At 37.0% G+C, this 16,213-nt stretch overlaps 1 protein-coding gene across 1 annotated transcript; it reads left to right on the top strand.

Moving 5' to 3' along the window:
• Positions 1-1,501: 1,501 nt before the first annotated feature.
• LOC115797987 (integrin alpha-M-like) lies at positions 1,502-15,411 on the top strand. The gene is made up of 30 exons (XM_030754616.1): positions 1,502-1,660; positions 2,748-2,850; positions 3,025-3,116; positions 3,518-3,588; positions 4,075-4,186; positions 4,918-5,045; positions 5,175-5,320; positions 5,607-5,757; positions 6,148-6,298; positions 6,552-6,625; positions 6,801-6,921; positions 7,098-7,237; positions 7,334-7,489; positions 7,575-7,784; positions 7,893-8,026; positions 9,520-9,662; positions 9,766-9,920; positions 10,032-10,157; positions 10,595-10,668; positions 11,832-11,973; positions 12,063-12,161; positions 12,255-12,334; positions 12,420-12,506; positions 12,602-12,671; positions 12,760-12,858; positions 14,139-14,219; positions 14,312-14,422; positions 14,621-14,734; positions 14,812-14,922; positions 15,103-15,411. Exons 1-30 carry the CDS (start codon positions 1,624-1,626, stop codon positions 15,181-15,183), a joined length of 3,399 nt encoding a protein of 1,132 aa, XP_030610476.1. The 5' UTR covers positions 1,502-1,623; the 3' UTR covers positions 15,184-15,411.
• Positions 15,412-16,213: the final 802 nt, after the last annotated feature.

Genomic DNA, 16,213 nt, shown 5'->3' with positions numbered 1-16,213 from the left:
TGCGATGGAGTGAAAGGCAGTAAGGGTTTAGGTAAAGTTCAGATAGATGGGTAGACGAGTGGATGATATTATCCAGAAATCTTTAAGGAAGAATGACATGGGGTGAAACTGGCTCTAATATAAGTGTTCCTTATATACTCATTAAATGAAATTATGCATCTTTCACGTACATCCTTTGAAGCCGGTGTTGTAATAAAAATACTGTTTAGCTGCAGTTATTTTAAAATGTGCTGTCTCAGCAAAGAAGAGCACCTCATAACCAAAGGTCACTTGAAATAGTGTGTGGAGGAAGATAAATTTGGGGTAAATGTAGATTGCACTAACAGCGCTTGTGCGCGCGCGCACACACACACACACACACACACACACACACACACACACACACACACACACACACACACACACACACACACACAGACAGATAGAGTTGGAGAGCATGTGACAACATTACTAACCTGCTCTGAGAAATCCAAACCAGACACAGCAACACAGTGCGCTGATCCTTGACCTTTTCTCAACCTTTCTTGAACGTCTTTGGTCTGTAGGAAGAGGTGAACCACCATGCTAGGCAAAGGTTGCAGGTTGACACACTCAGCAAGTACTGCGCCTTGCATCTGTTTCAGTGTCTCTCATTCAGACAGCTTGTGGGAAAGCACAAAACAGACTTCTGAAATTTTGCACTGCGGATGTTCTCAGAGGTTCGGGCTTTGAGTTTTTGGTTGGGTACTTGTGGTAAAAGAGGCCAACTTCCTGACAGGAGGCTGTAAGTTTAACAAATCAACATGCATAGATAAGATGTCAAAAGAAGCAGATTCAACAGTTTAGTTATCTACAATGAGCAATATGGAATACGATGTTTTTATATCTTAAACTGCAAGATAAAGTGGATCAGATATGGTAACATAATGTTCAGAGTAAATTGCAAAATTTGCCCATTATCAAATTTTCTAACTCATAGATGGGATGAGTTAGTTTGGAGGAAATCTGGTGAAAAAGAGAAATGGTCTTTATTTTTATATATAACTTTCACAAAGAGAATTGTCTCAACCACATGGTGAGTAGGATAGACAATCAATTCAGATGTTTTCATAAGTTCAACACATATTTTCAGAGTATGAAAAGAAGAGCATGCAATTTATATGAGCATATTCTTTTGGATATAAACTGTAAACCAACGCTGTATTCTCAATAAGCCTTCATTGTTCTTATTTACAGCTTAAAGTGATAAACAAAGACTTTTGTCTGAGTAACCAACCAAGTTAATGAGACCTGAAGTTAGGTTTTATTTGAATTATTGTTAATGCAGAAAATGATTTCTTGTGAAAATGAGATTACTGCTGTTTAAAAAATAAGAGCTTGAACAAAATCAAAAGTTAAACGCCCACCACCACCACTGTGGTCTGCTGCACCTTATATAACGCAGCATTGTAACTCCTCCTCCTACTAAGAGTTCCTCTAAGTCGTGTGTGCTTTAGCTGTAATCAGTCATCTGATAATTTCTGCATTTTGGTTTCAACATCTCCTTCTTACACACTTTCACCTGGACTTACTCAGCTGTCAAAAGAAAGAAAGAAGGAAAGAAACAAAATCACACTTTCATTTATTTTCCATGGGAGTAACACAATGAACTGGATAATCAGCACTACACTATTCTTGTCAGGTAAGATAAGTTTGTGCCTTCTGATTTTGTCTTTCATTGTCTGATTATGAAAATGTGACCTTTATTTTAATTTAAGTTGGAGGCTGGGATTCTGCACTTAGCACTGCAACACTTTAAGGTACCGAGCAGAATGCAGTAACAACTGAAACTGCATCATCTAGAAATACCTTTGTGATGGTCATTTCCTCATTCGCATTTTATCCTCTGTGCATCAAACTACCTGAAGAAATGTCTGATCAGCTCAGGCAGTTTCTTACTGTAAAAATAGCTTCATGACTAAATTATTTTAATTATTTTTCGATTGCAGAAGTGCACTGAGTGAAAAGGTCTTTCATAAATTGTTTGACTAAACTAAACTCTTAATATTTAACTCATAATAAACTCTGGAAATGGACGTTAGATCCCCAGTAATGCCCAAATTTCCTTCAGGATCAATACAATATCTATATGTCTAATTCAGAGTTCATGCAATCATTATATGTACCTGTTTATTTTCCAGAGCTGTGTCATATTGTACTTAGTAATCCTGCAGACACCTTCAGATGCAGGCTCAATAATCTAACTGAGGCCATAGCGACAAGAAAATGAACTTAAGGGCTTGTCATTGTGATAAAATATATCATCCATCCATTCTCAAAATATATTTTTAAATAAATGTATTATTTCAGGAAGTTCATAAATGATGGAGACGTCATTGTTGAAAGCTTTAAAATGCAAGAAGAAACCAAAATTCCTTATTACCAAAGAGATGTTTAAGACAACAGCACGCCACAGACTCTATCATGGGGGCTATTTTGGAAAAATGTGTCGCGTCATTACCAACAAAGGGAACATCGTTTGGTTTCACTGTTATTTATACAATCGCACACTATAGATTTTAAATGCTTCTTCAGGAATGTAGATATCAACGTTACTTCTCTAAGACAATTTCTGTATTACCTATGTGTGTGTGTGTGTGTGTGTGTGTGTGTGTCACAAATACAAATTTCCTGTATGTGAAATTAATAATTAGAGTTGCTATAATCACATTATTCTGCACAGTGGATTTAAAAAAGATTACCAATATTCTTTCTTCTTTAATTCTCAGTGTCAAATGCTGCACTTTGTTTCAACATTGAGCCCGCGGCCTGGAAGACCCTGAGCAGCTCTGCTGCTGGTTTTGGCTACCAGGTGGTTCAAAGACAGTCAGAGTAAGTCAGGACATTGTTAGATTGTGTATGTGTGTGTTTGTCACAAATTGATTAGATTGGGTTTACAATTGCCTTAAGTTAACAAGTGCATAATATTTAACAGAAAACATATGTAGTTTATTTAATCAGAGTTTTCTTTCTAGACTTAATCACTGTCCGGATTTATTTCCTTAGTGTGCTCGTCAGTGCCCCACTTGAACAGAACAGTGGGGGAATATATAGGTGCACCACTTCTCCCTCAAATTGCAAAAACATACCACTTCAAGGTAAGTAACCATTCATTTGTGCTGAAACTCTGAATTTAAATATTTTGCCATTGAATTTCTGATGATCAGATCCTGGCACAGAAACTTGGTTAAATCAAATCATTGCATACTTCTAAAGCAGATATCTCAGTATGTAACATTCAGCCATCTATTGACTTACCAATAAAACAAAATACAAAAGAAAAAATATTTAGATCTTGCTTTTCAAAATTTTCTGAGTTTTAAAATGAAGTAATAAGGAAATTCAATTCCTTCCTGCTGAAAATGAACCACATATATATATTATGTCAAAGAGGGAAGTGTAATAATTGTGTTTCTTTGTAGTCTTCCATTTCACTGTTTTCCTCCATTCACAGAGTGTCTGGTTGTGTTTTAACAAATATTGAATGCTTTCAATACAGCACCAGATTTTGCAGCCAACATGTCCTTTGGTTTGACAATGACAAGCGATCCTACAGCACAAAACACTGTGGTGAGTGTGTGAACTGCAGACAACTGTAGTGTTTTTTTTTTTAAATCAGTGAGGATCAAAATTCTCTGTCCTTGCGTGACAAATGTCTTCTTAAAGTTAGAAAATGCAACTTCTGAGAGTCTGTCTTCAGCTATGTTGGAATGGAAGGCAGATTTGAGTGTCCAGTGAGCACTGAAGCCTGGGCCTCACCTCCAGAGTCCCCACACAGGGGTAGTGACATTCATTCATTCCTAGATTTACACGCATGTTCCTGAAAGAGAATATAAAACAAAGAGAAAGCGGGCAGAATCAGAGAAGAGTGAAGGAAGAAGTATGAGCTACACTGAAGGCATGGGCACCATGATAAATATTCTTTCAAAAGAAAAAAAATTGGGGAGTCATGAGGGAATTTCTTTTTTCAGATTTGTTGAATGTGATATGGAATGAACAGCTGCTTAAAGGACAAGGAAATAATCAGTGTTAATCAGGACTTGTCTTTGTTTTCAGGTGTGTTGTCCATCTGTTCCAAAGGACTGCAAAAGTATCACCATGTATAATGGTGTTTGCTTACAAATAAACAGTTCTACATTTGGACCACCAATACCTTCTGCTCTTGAAGGTAACAGTAAATTGAGCTTGTGAAAATGTACCCATAATAAATAATGCAATTTTTACTTTTTTTTTTTACTTAAGCTTAGTCTTATTTTAGTCTGTAATTTCCCCATTGTGGGACTAATAAAGGTTCATTCACTATAATCATTTATTTTTGTCCTTGCACAAGCTGTAAAGGTCAAATTAATTAAAATTGTGAACTCTGACTTTGACTGACCCAAGTGAGGCCTGCAGTTCTTTATCTGTTGTTCTGGGTTCTTCTGTGACCTCCTGGATGAGTCGTCAGTGGGGGTGGTGGTGGTGGTGTACATTTGGATAGCTTTTTGCTCATAATAACTTAAAGGACCATTTAAAATCATCATTTTGTATTTACTCTGGCTATTTTTGCCCAATATTAAAATTTTTTTATCTCTGTGTTAAATGAATGTAACTGTAATTCAAACAAACTTTGGTTTCAAATTCATCGCAGCTTGTTTGGTTTTTATGCAGCGTACACAGTGCAGCCTTGCAACAAAATGCCTGAAAATGATTTGAGACCTCTTGAGGCATGTTATACTAATATTTTTAACCCATAAGATATCCAAGAAAAGTGTTTTAGGAGACTGATATGTTTTGGTTTCCTTCTAGGCACAGGGGTTGTTTCATAAATAATTAAAAGTAAAATATAAATATTGAGAGTAAGACTAATTGCAGTGCTAGATGAAATTTAGTTTAATGTCAAATCCATCTCTTTGACAGAGTGCCCGCTGCAAGCAGACATCGCCTTTCTGTTGGATGGTTCAGGCAGCGTATCTAGTCCTGATTTTCGAACAATGAAGAAGTTTCTGAAAGATCTAATCCATATTTTTCTCTCAAGTGACACACTGGTGAGACGCTACAGTCCCTCTGTCAGTTCGAACATAGCAAATCGTAAAATAGTTAGTTTTTATTTGCATGTAGTCCCATTAAACATGACTGTTTTATATATTTTAAATGTTTTTTCCCCTTTATTTCAGTTTTCTGTTTCCCAGTTCTCCAGTTCACCAGAGGTTCATTTTCCCTTTAGAAAATTTGACTCATCTGAATCAGTGGACACTGACATTGATAAAATCAATCAACACAGGGGACCTACTTACACAGCGAAAGCCATCACACATGTTGTGTAAGGGATGCAATGACATTACTGAAGCACTACAATTAACTTACTGTCCAGATGTTTTTCTTTGTGTGTGAATCTGACCACACTAAGTACTGTGTGGACTCTGACTGATGCAAGCTTTTCAAATGGAACAATGTACTTAGATTTGTATTTTGAAGTATTATCCCCAACCAAGGCTAATTTTAAATACTGGCTGAACTAAATTTGAAATAAAATAATATTTGGATTAGCAAAGTACAATCTTTACTTTATTTACCCTATTTAAATTAATTACTTTTTAATTTGACAGGGAAAATGTTTTCACACCAGAAAGTGGTTCCAGACCGAATGTGAAGAAGGTCTTAATAGTAATTACTGATGGACAATCTAATGACCCAGAAAATCTCCCAGGTGCAACAGAGAAGGCAAAGAGTAAAAAGATTGTTCGATTTGCTATTGGGGTAAGTACTTCCATTATTTAAACTTGCAGAGTTTCATACTGCTGATGTGTTTTAGTCAAACTGTCAGACTATAGTCACATGTTGCTGATTAATTCACTCATCGCTGACCGTGTGAAGCAGAAAAAGGCAGAATTATTGATGAAAACATGGGCTGCGTAGGTAACATAAATTTAACCAGTTCTTAAAAAAAATGTGTAGAAACTATTTCACAGCATAACTGTTATCATGGATTTGGGTTCTATTTAGTGTTAGCATGTATAAGTAAAGCGTGTCTGTAAATTTCATTATATAATGGGAATACAACCTTAAGTTTATGCACTGTATTTTAATAAAGTGAGCAAATCAGGTTGCATAATAAAAGAACTTAAACATAGTTTTTTTCAACCCTAGGTGGGGGATGCATTTACTAAACCTGAAGCAAAAAAAGAACTGGGCATCATTGCATCACCTCCCTCAGATAAATACGTCTTTCAAGTGGACAGCTTCAACGCACTTGAAATAATAAAGCAGAATTTGCGGGACAAAATTTTCTCCATTGAAGGTAAAAACATAAATTTGATATTACAGGTTTGTTAAAATTACTGTCAATGTAAAAAATGTAAATGATTACATTGTATTAACTTTATTGTATTTTACCTTTTAGCCTCTCATTTCACAATAAATGCTCAGGCACTTCTGTAATCCCCCCCCCCCCCCCCCCCCCCCCCCCCAAATGAAGCAAAAATAATTCGAAATTGCTTCTTGAATCGTAATGTAAATTGGAATTTGCTATATTGTGTCTTTAACTGTTACAGGATCTCAAAGCGGTGGAGAGTCACTGAAAATGGAAATGTCTCAGGAGGGATTCAGTGCAGTTTTTACGCCTGAGGTCATTAAAACTACCAAAATGTCACCACACAGTCCAGTCACAGAAAGATTCACACGTGCCTGCGCTGCACTGTTTATTACCTACAAGCTGAAAGACAGTTATACAGTTGAACACAGTCCAGATTTAAAATGTAAAATAAATTTTATATAAAATGTATTTTCTGTCTACACTGTAGGGAATTCAGATGTCAATTGTTGGTGCAAACCAGTGGAAGGGAGGCTACGTGCAGTACACAACAGGTGGTCAGAAAGTGAAGACATATGAGGATGTGTCTTTGGAGCCTGACAGTTATCTTGGTAATAATATTACACTCTTAACAATCTAACTCATACACATGTGATCATTAATATTCACAGCTCTGCTGTAATTCATTTACCCAAAAATGTTGATCAGTTGGCCAAATGGACAAAATTGACAAGGACTTATAAGAAGTCTTAATCTGTCCTCCCCCTTTTGTCCACCTAAATTCTAGGTTACTCCATGGCAATTGCTAAAACCCAAAGTGGCTCTCTGACAATTGTTGGTGCTCCAAGATACAAACACAGAGGAGTTGTGGTCGCCGTTAACAGAGAAAGCTTTGAAAACCAAAAGATTGAACCCTTTTTATTGCAGGTATGTATTTGAAATAAGACAAGATATTTTAAAAATTATTTTCTCAAATTAAAATGGTTCTTCTTTTCTGTCATTCTTTAATATTTGTTTACATAGTATCCACAGAACCAGACTGGTCAATATTTCGGGGCAGAGGTGTGTGCCATGGATATAAATAATGATGACGTCACTGATCTAATCTTCATGTCTGCCCCAATGTACACGGAGCCTGATGGAGAGGGAAGAGTTTATGTTTGCAGTTTAACTGGTTTGGTAAGTCACAGTTTTACATTGTGCTATTGGTCATTTTTTTCTTTACATTTTAATGACTGTAAAATACTCAATCTTATCCTTTTAGTTTGTCGAGTGTAATTTTGATGATCCGTTAATACTCAGAGGACATTCAGCTGTCAAAGGAAGGTTCGGCTCTTCTCTTGCTGGGCTGCCTGATCTAAACTCAGATGGATTCAGGGATTTGGCAGTTGGAGCACCTTTGGAGAATGATGGTGAAGGCAGCATCTACATATTCCATGGAGAAGGAGGAAGAATCAGTCCTACTTACTCACAGGTACACAACATCAAAGCACTGACAAAGATGGCTAAACCCATCAATCATTTAAGGTCAATATCTGTGCAATCTGCATCTTGGTTAATAAAAATATTTCCATGTACACAGAGAATTACTGGCTCTGAGGTTCAGTCAGGACTGAAGTTCTTTGGCCTATCAATCAGTCAGTCATCGCTTGACCAGAGTGGTGATAAACTGCCTGACTTAGCGGTGGGTTCAAAGGGCACAGTTATCTTACTGAGGTAAGTCCATGATAATCCAGTCATGCATTAAGGCTGTCTATGGTATTTCTACCTTTTTTGTTAATGTGCAACCTCAATGTATACAGTACTGGTCAAAATTTGAAATGTCCAAATTATAAAAAAGCACAAATGTTGTTTATGTAATATAACATTAAAGTGATCCGAAATTATGTAACTCACAATAATTAATGAAAATCTATCACCAGTGATTGATGACTTTTATTAGAATAAGGTCACATTATGTCACTAAAAGTTTATTATGTTAAAGGATCACTGATCATTAGTCAAAAAATATTGAGAGTATGCCAGCAGAGGTGCAAACTGTTCTATTGAAAGAAGCAATAAAGGTGGTTAGTTGAGCACCTGGAGTATCAGCCTCTGTGGGTTTGATTAAAATCTGAAATAGGCCAAAAAGAAATGACCTTTCCTTCTGAAACAGATCAGTGCATTCTTGTTCCACGCAGAAACAAAAAGGTGTGTGGCTTCAGCAGTACTAACTATAATGTACAGTGCTGCTTGCACTCAATGAAGGAATGCTCCGTTGCCCCCCCCCCCCCCCCAAAAAAAAACAAAAAACAAAAAACTGAGGAATAAAATATTCACGTTTGTAATCTCGTTGAAATTCTCTAAAGTCTATTTAATGCAAGAGAGCCAGTGAAGACAAAGTTATCAAGCTGATTTAAGACCAGATTTACTAAGAGTTTACACAAGTGCAATTCATTTTGCCTTGTATCAATGGTCCAGGTTGCTGGTGGTGCAATGGTGTGAGGCATATTTTCTTTGCACATTTTGGATCACTTACTACAGACTGAGCAACATTTAAACACCACAGCCTACCTGAGAATTGTTGCTGACCATGTCCACCCCTTTCTGAGCACAGTGTACCCATCTTTTGATGGCTGCTTCCAGCAGGATAACACAACATGTTACAAAGCTCAAATAACCTCAAACTGGTTTTGTGAGCATGACTATGAGTTCACTGTACTCAAATCACATCCACAGTCACCAGATCTCAATCCAAGAGCACCGTTGGGAGCCGTTGTGGTTTAAATGGAGTTTAGGATCAAGGATGTCTAGCTTACAATTCTGCAGCAACTGTGTAATGCTGTCATATGGACCAAAAATCTCCGAGGAATGTTTAGCTTGTTGAATTTATGCCACAAAGAAAGAAAAACAGAGACAAAGGGGGGTTGGGGTGGGGGGTCCAACACAGTACAAGCACTACTAAAGTAGAAATATTTAAATTAAAAGCATTAATGATTTCTAATGAACCATTCCTTAAATCATTAACAACTTAAACAACTGTCATTTAAATGGTCTCTGTTCTGTGATGTAAAGCCAGACAAAAAATGTTTTCCTTTTCTTTCAAAAAGGACATCTCTAAATGACCTTAAACTTTTCAGGTGGTGATAGAGTTAGTATTACAAAGCTTAAGGTCGTTCATATGTCCTGTTCATCATGTTCTTTTTTTTTTTTACTATGTCTATTTTCAGATCAAGACCCATAGTAATGGTAAAAGCTGAGGTGTCATTTAGCCCACACCAAATCCCTACTCACAATGTAGACTGCTTAGAACCGTTGGAGAACACCGCTGAAATTTGCTTTACCATGAGCAAAATATCAGCATTCAATGCAGGTTTGTTATTCTCCTCACAATTTTACTTTAATTTCACACAATAGAGTTTAATTTATGTATGTATGTGCATTTGTAACATAAGTCAAATTCTGATTTATTCCAGGACAAGCAAGGATTAATTATACCTTAACACTGGATGCCACTCGCAAGCCTCCAAAAAACAGAGCTTACGTCAGTGGGAAAGAACGAGAGCAGTCCGGATCAGTTACTGTTGACGTAACTAGCAGAACCTGCTCAACTATAAAGTTTCTTGTTGAGGTAAAAGCTGTTAATAACGTTTAAAAAAAGTAATACAACCAACAGAGGTTCATTTCAGTACAGAAGAGTTTTTAAGTGTCCTCCAAACCTAACATAGACCTCTTCTTGCAGGCCTGTCCAGAAGATGCTCTCCATGGGCTTTCCAATGAGCTCAAATTCACGTTTGATGGTTTGCCTTCCAACACAAATCTCAGGCCAAGTCTCTCCCCACAGGCTCAAACAACAACTATTTTTCCTGTAATCACCCTGTACAGTTTTCTGCTTTTACCTTTACTTTCTGGCATTGAGGAAAACCTGTGCATTTCTCAGCTGCTTCAACAGTAGCAACAAACTTAAACTCAAAACACTGAATTTAAAATATTCTAGCCTTTACTTCATGAAAAGTGCCTCTGTCTAAGATCACTTAGGATAGACAGGCTACATGCATGGAAGAAAGACACTTTTAAGAAGAGGATCAAGAATGTTGATTTAGAAAGGATTTCGTTTCCAGTACGAAAAGTTTTGTTCAATGACAAAAAAGTTTTTGGTTAACATTAATTAATCATCTCAATGAGAAGTAAGCATCTGCCTAGCTTGAGAACTCAAAGTCAGCTAACACTATTTAGCTAGTTAGCATACGCAGGTAAAAAAAAAAAATGTATATAATACTTTTTACATCATGTTCTCTTCCACAGTTAGGGTTTGAGGTCAGCTGTGGCATTGACAACAAATGTGTTGATAACCTGAAAATGGATTTCAACTTCACCAGGTAAGGCCCAGTTACAAAAGCTTTACTTGTGCCAAGATGAGGTGACTGTGTGGATTGCGTATTTGAAAGGACCTGAGATGTAGAATGCAGGATACTCAACAAAAGGCAAACTTTTAATCCTGATAGGGCAAACTCAGGACATGCAGGAGAGGTCATATTTCTTGGCTGGCATGGTATAGCCTCAGCATTCCCCTGGATAAGCTGGTTTAGCCTGCTGACCCTGTAACCCAGCCCCGAATAATAATAATAAGAAAATGGATGGATGAAAATCAAGACTGGAATCCAAAATAAAATCAACAAAATAATCCAAACTTGAAAATTATTATTAAAACATCAAATGATCAAATACAGAAAAAGCTAAATTGAAACCCAACTCAGATATATTTCCTAGGAAAATCCTAGAACCATGACAATTTTTGTGTCTGGTAATGTATTAGGTTTTCACCTGTTTTGTAGTTTTTATTTCTTATTTTATTACTTGGTAAACTGAAATAAAATTTGATAAACACCTCGTTGTCTCTACCATCACCAGTACCAATAAAACTATGCCACAATGCTGAATTAGATAACTATAAGGATAATGGATGATGGCTAATCAGTAGATGTTAGCGTGTTATGCCAGAATTGGCTGTGTGGAAGGCCTGTGATGGACACAGCCAAGAGGAAGAACACAATAAATGACAGAAGGAGACTTAGATACTTTATACCAACACAGGAAAAGGTGAGGATGGGAAACAGGTGGGAACACAGATGAGAAAAATGCTGCCGGTTGCCACTGCTACCCCTCAGCCTCCTGGAAGTAGCCTATAGTCTTTAGGTGGCCAAGAACGGAAGCAGATGAGAACTCAAATCCATAGAAAATAGATATAAAGAAACAAACCAGGAAATGCTTCTACAAGAAAATACAAAACCAGAATAGAGAACCATAATCAAAAGTATAAAGCTAAAGGAAATGTAGATATGCCAAAAACTCAAAATCCTGTGTCCAGAAACATGGGACCACGATAGCTCCCCCCTTAGCATCAATAAGTTAGCATAGTTATTGTTACCATGTTATCATTCATATCAAAGCTACAATGTTTTTAACATACTGTACCTTTAGCATGACAGTAATCTTATTTTCCTCTCCCTTTATTCTCGTCCTCTCGTCCATATTCTGCCAGATCCTCAGAGGTTGAAGTGGGCATTGATGAGCTTTTGAATGTCACAGTCACAGTGGAGAACAGCGGGGAAAACTCCTACAACAGCCGTGTTATTCTCACGTACCCAGCTGGACTCTCCTACAGGAAGTTCACCATGCTGCAGGTAAGACATCAAGATCAAGTCTGTATCAGTTCATCCCTGACCTGCTGCTCTCCCAATGCATCCAGCAGTCATTTCATTTTCTAATAAAGGGAAGAATTGAGTGCAACTCCTTGGACAGTGAAGATGGTTTATCACGAGGAAGCACAGACTGCTCTATTGACAAGCCAATTTTCAAGAGCAAAAATAAGGTTTGTGTTTTTGTATACAAAATATTTTCTTGCTTCTGCACAGTGTGACAAATATAGGAGTCAGTCTCTTCTCTCTCATTCATTTCAATTCAGGCTTTCTTCATTGTCTCTTATGGCATCCAAACCAACAGTCAGCTTGAGAGGAAGATCTTTGTCACTGCAAATGCCACCAGGTATTGTTCTTCAGGTAAAGGTAACTATTTATTTGAGCAAAAGCCCCACAGATACAGTACAAATCATTTCACTTCTCCCTTTCAGTGGAAATCAGGAGCATGCTGCTACAAGTGAACTCTACAAAAAGAAATCGATCAATGTGAAGTACAGCATTTTTATGACATTTGAAAGGTATGTGTTCTATTCAAAACAACAGAAATCATTTAAAAATTACTAAATGTTCAATTACATGGTATATATTTAATATTTAATATATGTCTATTTAGCTCCCTCAGCTACACCAATTTCTCTTTTGGAATGAATAATTTACAAAAACCAGTCCAACAATTATTCACGGTAAATATAATGTCTGTATATAAAGTTAAAGTTCATTGTATGGCTTAGAACTAATTGTAATGCTTAGTTATCCTTTTTTCTCTTTTAGATTACAAATGATATCCGAGCGCTTAATTTCACTGTGGTGATCAGGGTTCCAGTGAAGCTTGGTGAAAAAGACATTTGGGTGGATTTGAGCAGTCTGCAGGTAATGCTTTATAATTTGCTTCCAAGGAGCCACACTTTCATATAGATTTTCAAAGTGATCTTCAGCAATAGTTCATCAGGCTTTGACTGTCCTGTGAGTCAATCAAGCTCAAAAAAAGCACCTAATTCAAAGGAAGAACTAGTGTTTTGTCTACACATAACAGATAATAATAATAATAATGATACAATTTTAATTTGTATCTTTAGGCACTTTGTTACTAGCAGCCTGTTGCAAAAACACAATTTTCCCCATTTCGTTAGTTGGATCTATGTCAAATGATACAGTTTGAGAGGCACAAAATAGTATTTTTGCACCAACAAGGAGATTCCCAAAGAGCTAACTGAACAAGTGGAGGACAAAAGTAGCAGTTAGTTACAGCAGATGAACAATATCTGTAAGTCAGGTTCTTAACCGTAAAGCAAGTGACTATTTTTGGCAATTTCTGCACACTTTATATATGATGCCCATCCCGCACTTCAGTGAGGTTAACCTTTAATACAGAAGCTGTCATCAGCGACAAATGTACTTCAAATGTCCCACCGTTCGCAGACTTTCTTTGCTTTGAGAAACCGTTTTTCTGAATTTTTCTGATAGGACAAACGGTCGCATAATTACAGTAATTCAAAATATGTTTGATCACGGCAAGTAAGGGCAGGTCACAGATACATCGCCCTGGTTATAGGGTTAAAATTAAGAAATATGAAAAAAAAAAAAAAAATCCCAGCAAAGATCCAATACAGGACCTGAGCGATGCACCTGGCAAATGATCTTAATGGAAGGTTTGCTGTCAAGAAGCCATTCTTAAGGAAGGGAAACAGGGAAAAAATGCTGAGGTATGCTGGACTGCACAAGAACTGGACTGAAAATCAGTTGCAACAGGTCTCATATAGCATTGAATAAATACTAACAACTGATCCTTTATTCATGAGGGGTCACCACAGGAGGTCACTCTGCATGTTTGATTTGGCAGATTTTTACACCTCCTGAACCCCAGAGGGATTTGTGTCTCCTCCCAGGATTGAAAGGATCTTTCAATTGTTAGGCAGATGTGTATGGAGTAATGAATCCAAATTTTAAAATTTTGGTTCAGATCAACTGCAATGTGTACAGAGAGGGTCAGGGAAGAGCTACAGCAGTGAGTGTCTACAGCCATCAGTAAAAGATGCTGGAGGTTTTGTCATGGTTTGGAGCTCCATTTCAGCCAGCGGTGTTGGGGCTCTTGTGAAAATTGGTGAAATTACACAGATTACAGAAATGTACATGAATCAAATGCATTCCAGATTGCAGACTGTCAGAGAAGGAATGATGAAGAACCAGGTGTCAAAGATTTTGTTCGTCAGATACAAAAAAATAAAATAGTGGTAAGTACCCCTCTATACTCCGTAGATTTAAAAATTCACCTTACACTAGATAGAACTTGTGTTGCATTCAGTCTTCTTTAAATCACCTACAGGACTGCTCTGTAGCCAAATGCAGAGTGTTCAAGTGCAACACATTCATGGCAAGACTGCAGAGTAAGACATACAAAATCTCTGCAAACCTCAGTTCAGGATGGATCGAGCAGGTAATTAATGGGACGTTTATGTTAAGTGCTAAATTGGTATTTTTTACAACTTCAATTTCATTCATATAGCGGCAAATCACAACAGTTGCCTCAAGGCACTTTAACTCTTCCTGAGTATGTGATAGGTAAATAAGATATAATCATTCTTCCATTAACTCAAGCAATATCTAATTTAGGCTCATCCTATTTTTTTCTTAGATTGGACTAAAAAATGCCAAATTCCTCTTGACCAGCACAGCCAATCTGGAGTATGACAAAAACCAGTACATCTTCTTTTCAACAGAGTCCAACAAGAATCCTCCTCTTCGCAAGGTGATTACATTATTTTCCCTTGTTTGAGTTATATCATAGGTTAAATTTTATTCACATTTTGTCACCTTATCTCTCAGATTGTGGCAGATGTAGAAGTGTATTCTGAGCCAGAGTTCACCAAAGAGATCATCGGAGGATCCCTGGGTGGGTTGCTTTTACTGGCTTTACTCACTGCTGGCCTGTATAAGGTGAGATGTTCCGCTCACAATTTTTCAGTTAATATGGTTTGGAAAAGTTATAGTAGAACATACCCAAAATTAGAAAAAATTAAATCAAAGTTCACATTCACTCATCTTGTTCAGTTCTATTCATCAATGCAACTCTAATGCATACTTGCTGCATTTCTATGTTTTTCTTTGCACTCCTAGGCTGGATTTTTCAAGAATAAATATCAACAGATAATGACTGCAGAAGATCCAGGCCCTGATGGAGATGCACCCACAGAATAATAAAAAAAGATTACATTTGTAGATGTATATTTAAACTACAGAAAGGTATAGACCAGAGGTCATCAACTACATTTGTCCAAGGGCTGGAATTTTTCTCAGCAGACAGTGTGAGGACCTAATGCTCTCGTAAAGTAAAATAAATTAAATATTGTTTCCTAAATAATATATTATCATTTGATTTATGAATTTTCCTTTCAAATTTATTCCATTTTAATGATGTGATGTGCAAGTCTTGCACTTACATGTTTATCTCTCTTATGTTGATGGTTGTTATGTAGACACTGCAATTGTATGCAGCTGTGCTCATTATAGCTATAATGAGCACGGGAAACAATAAAATGTTAAATGAGAGCAACGAGTTTATCTCTGCACATTCTACTTTTCAGAAGGCATTATTGTTGTAGATTTTTTTTTAATGACTACAGAAACATGAAGAATTCAGAGCCAAAACCTTCTAAATCTGCTTGGACACTTTTCTTTTAAAAGAGTTTTTTTTTTTTCTTATCTGGACCTTATGGTAAATTTTAGTAATTTCATTTCACAGACAACGGTGAGGTGAGTTTTTATCAAAAATGGAAATATAGTAATTTTACCGACTTTTTAATAAATATTATTTTGTTTTGAGGTCAAACCAGCAAAATCTTCAGTCAGTATTCTGCCCAGTGTGAATGAATGCAATTGGCCCAAATATCAGACTATGATAAAAAAGATTTTGACATAGATTCACAATTTGTCAATTTATGTCAAAACCACAATGGCCCATTTTGGACTATTGTGGTTGCACAATGGCCCAAAATGGCAGCACATTTATTTTAACAATAACAGAATAGTAGATACTAGGCCACAGGGTTCGTGACAACTGAGGGATGGAAGCATAAAGCATAAGCCGAGCCACCTATCCACCCCCGCGAGGAGACCGTGTGAGAGACCCTCACAGCAAAGGAGACGGGAGCCCTGCGCAGAATGGGGAGTACGCTCGGCAGCCAGTAACGATCCTTCTGCAGGTTCACCGATGGAAATCTTGTTACGA

This window comes from Archocentrus centrarchus, chromosome 19 (genome assembly GCF_007364275.1).
Source record: "Archocentrus centrarchus isolate MPI-CPG fArcCen1 chromosome 19, fArcCen1, whole genome shotgun sequence".
Lineage (NCBI taxonomy): Eukaryota > Metazoa > Chordata > Actinopteri > Cichliformes > Cichlidae > Archocentrus > Archocentrus centrarchus.
The sequence above is the reverse complement of the archived record's forward strand: the minus strand, read 5'-3'. Positions and strand labels throughout refer to the sequence as shown.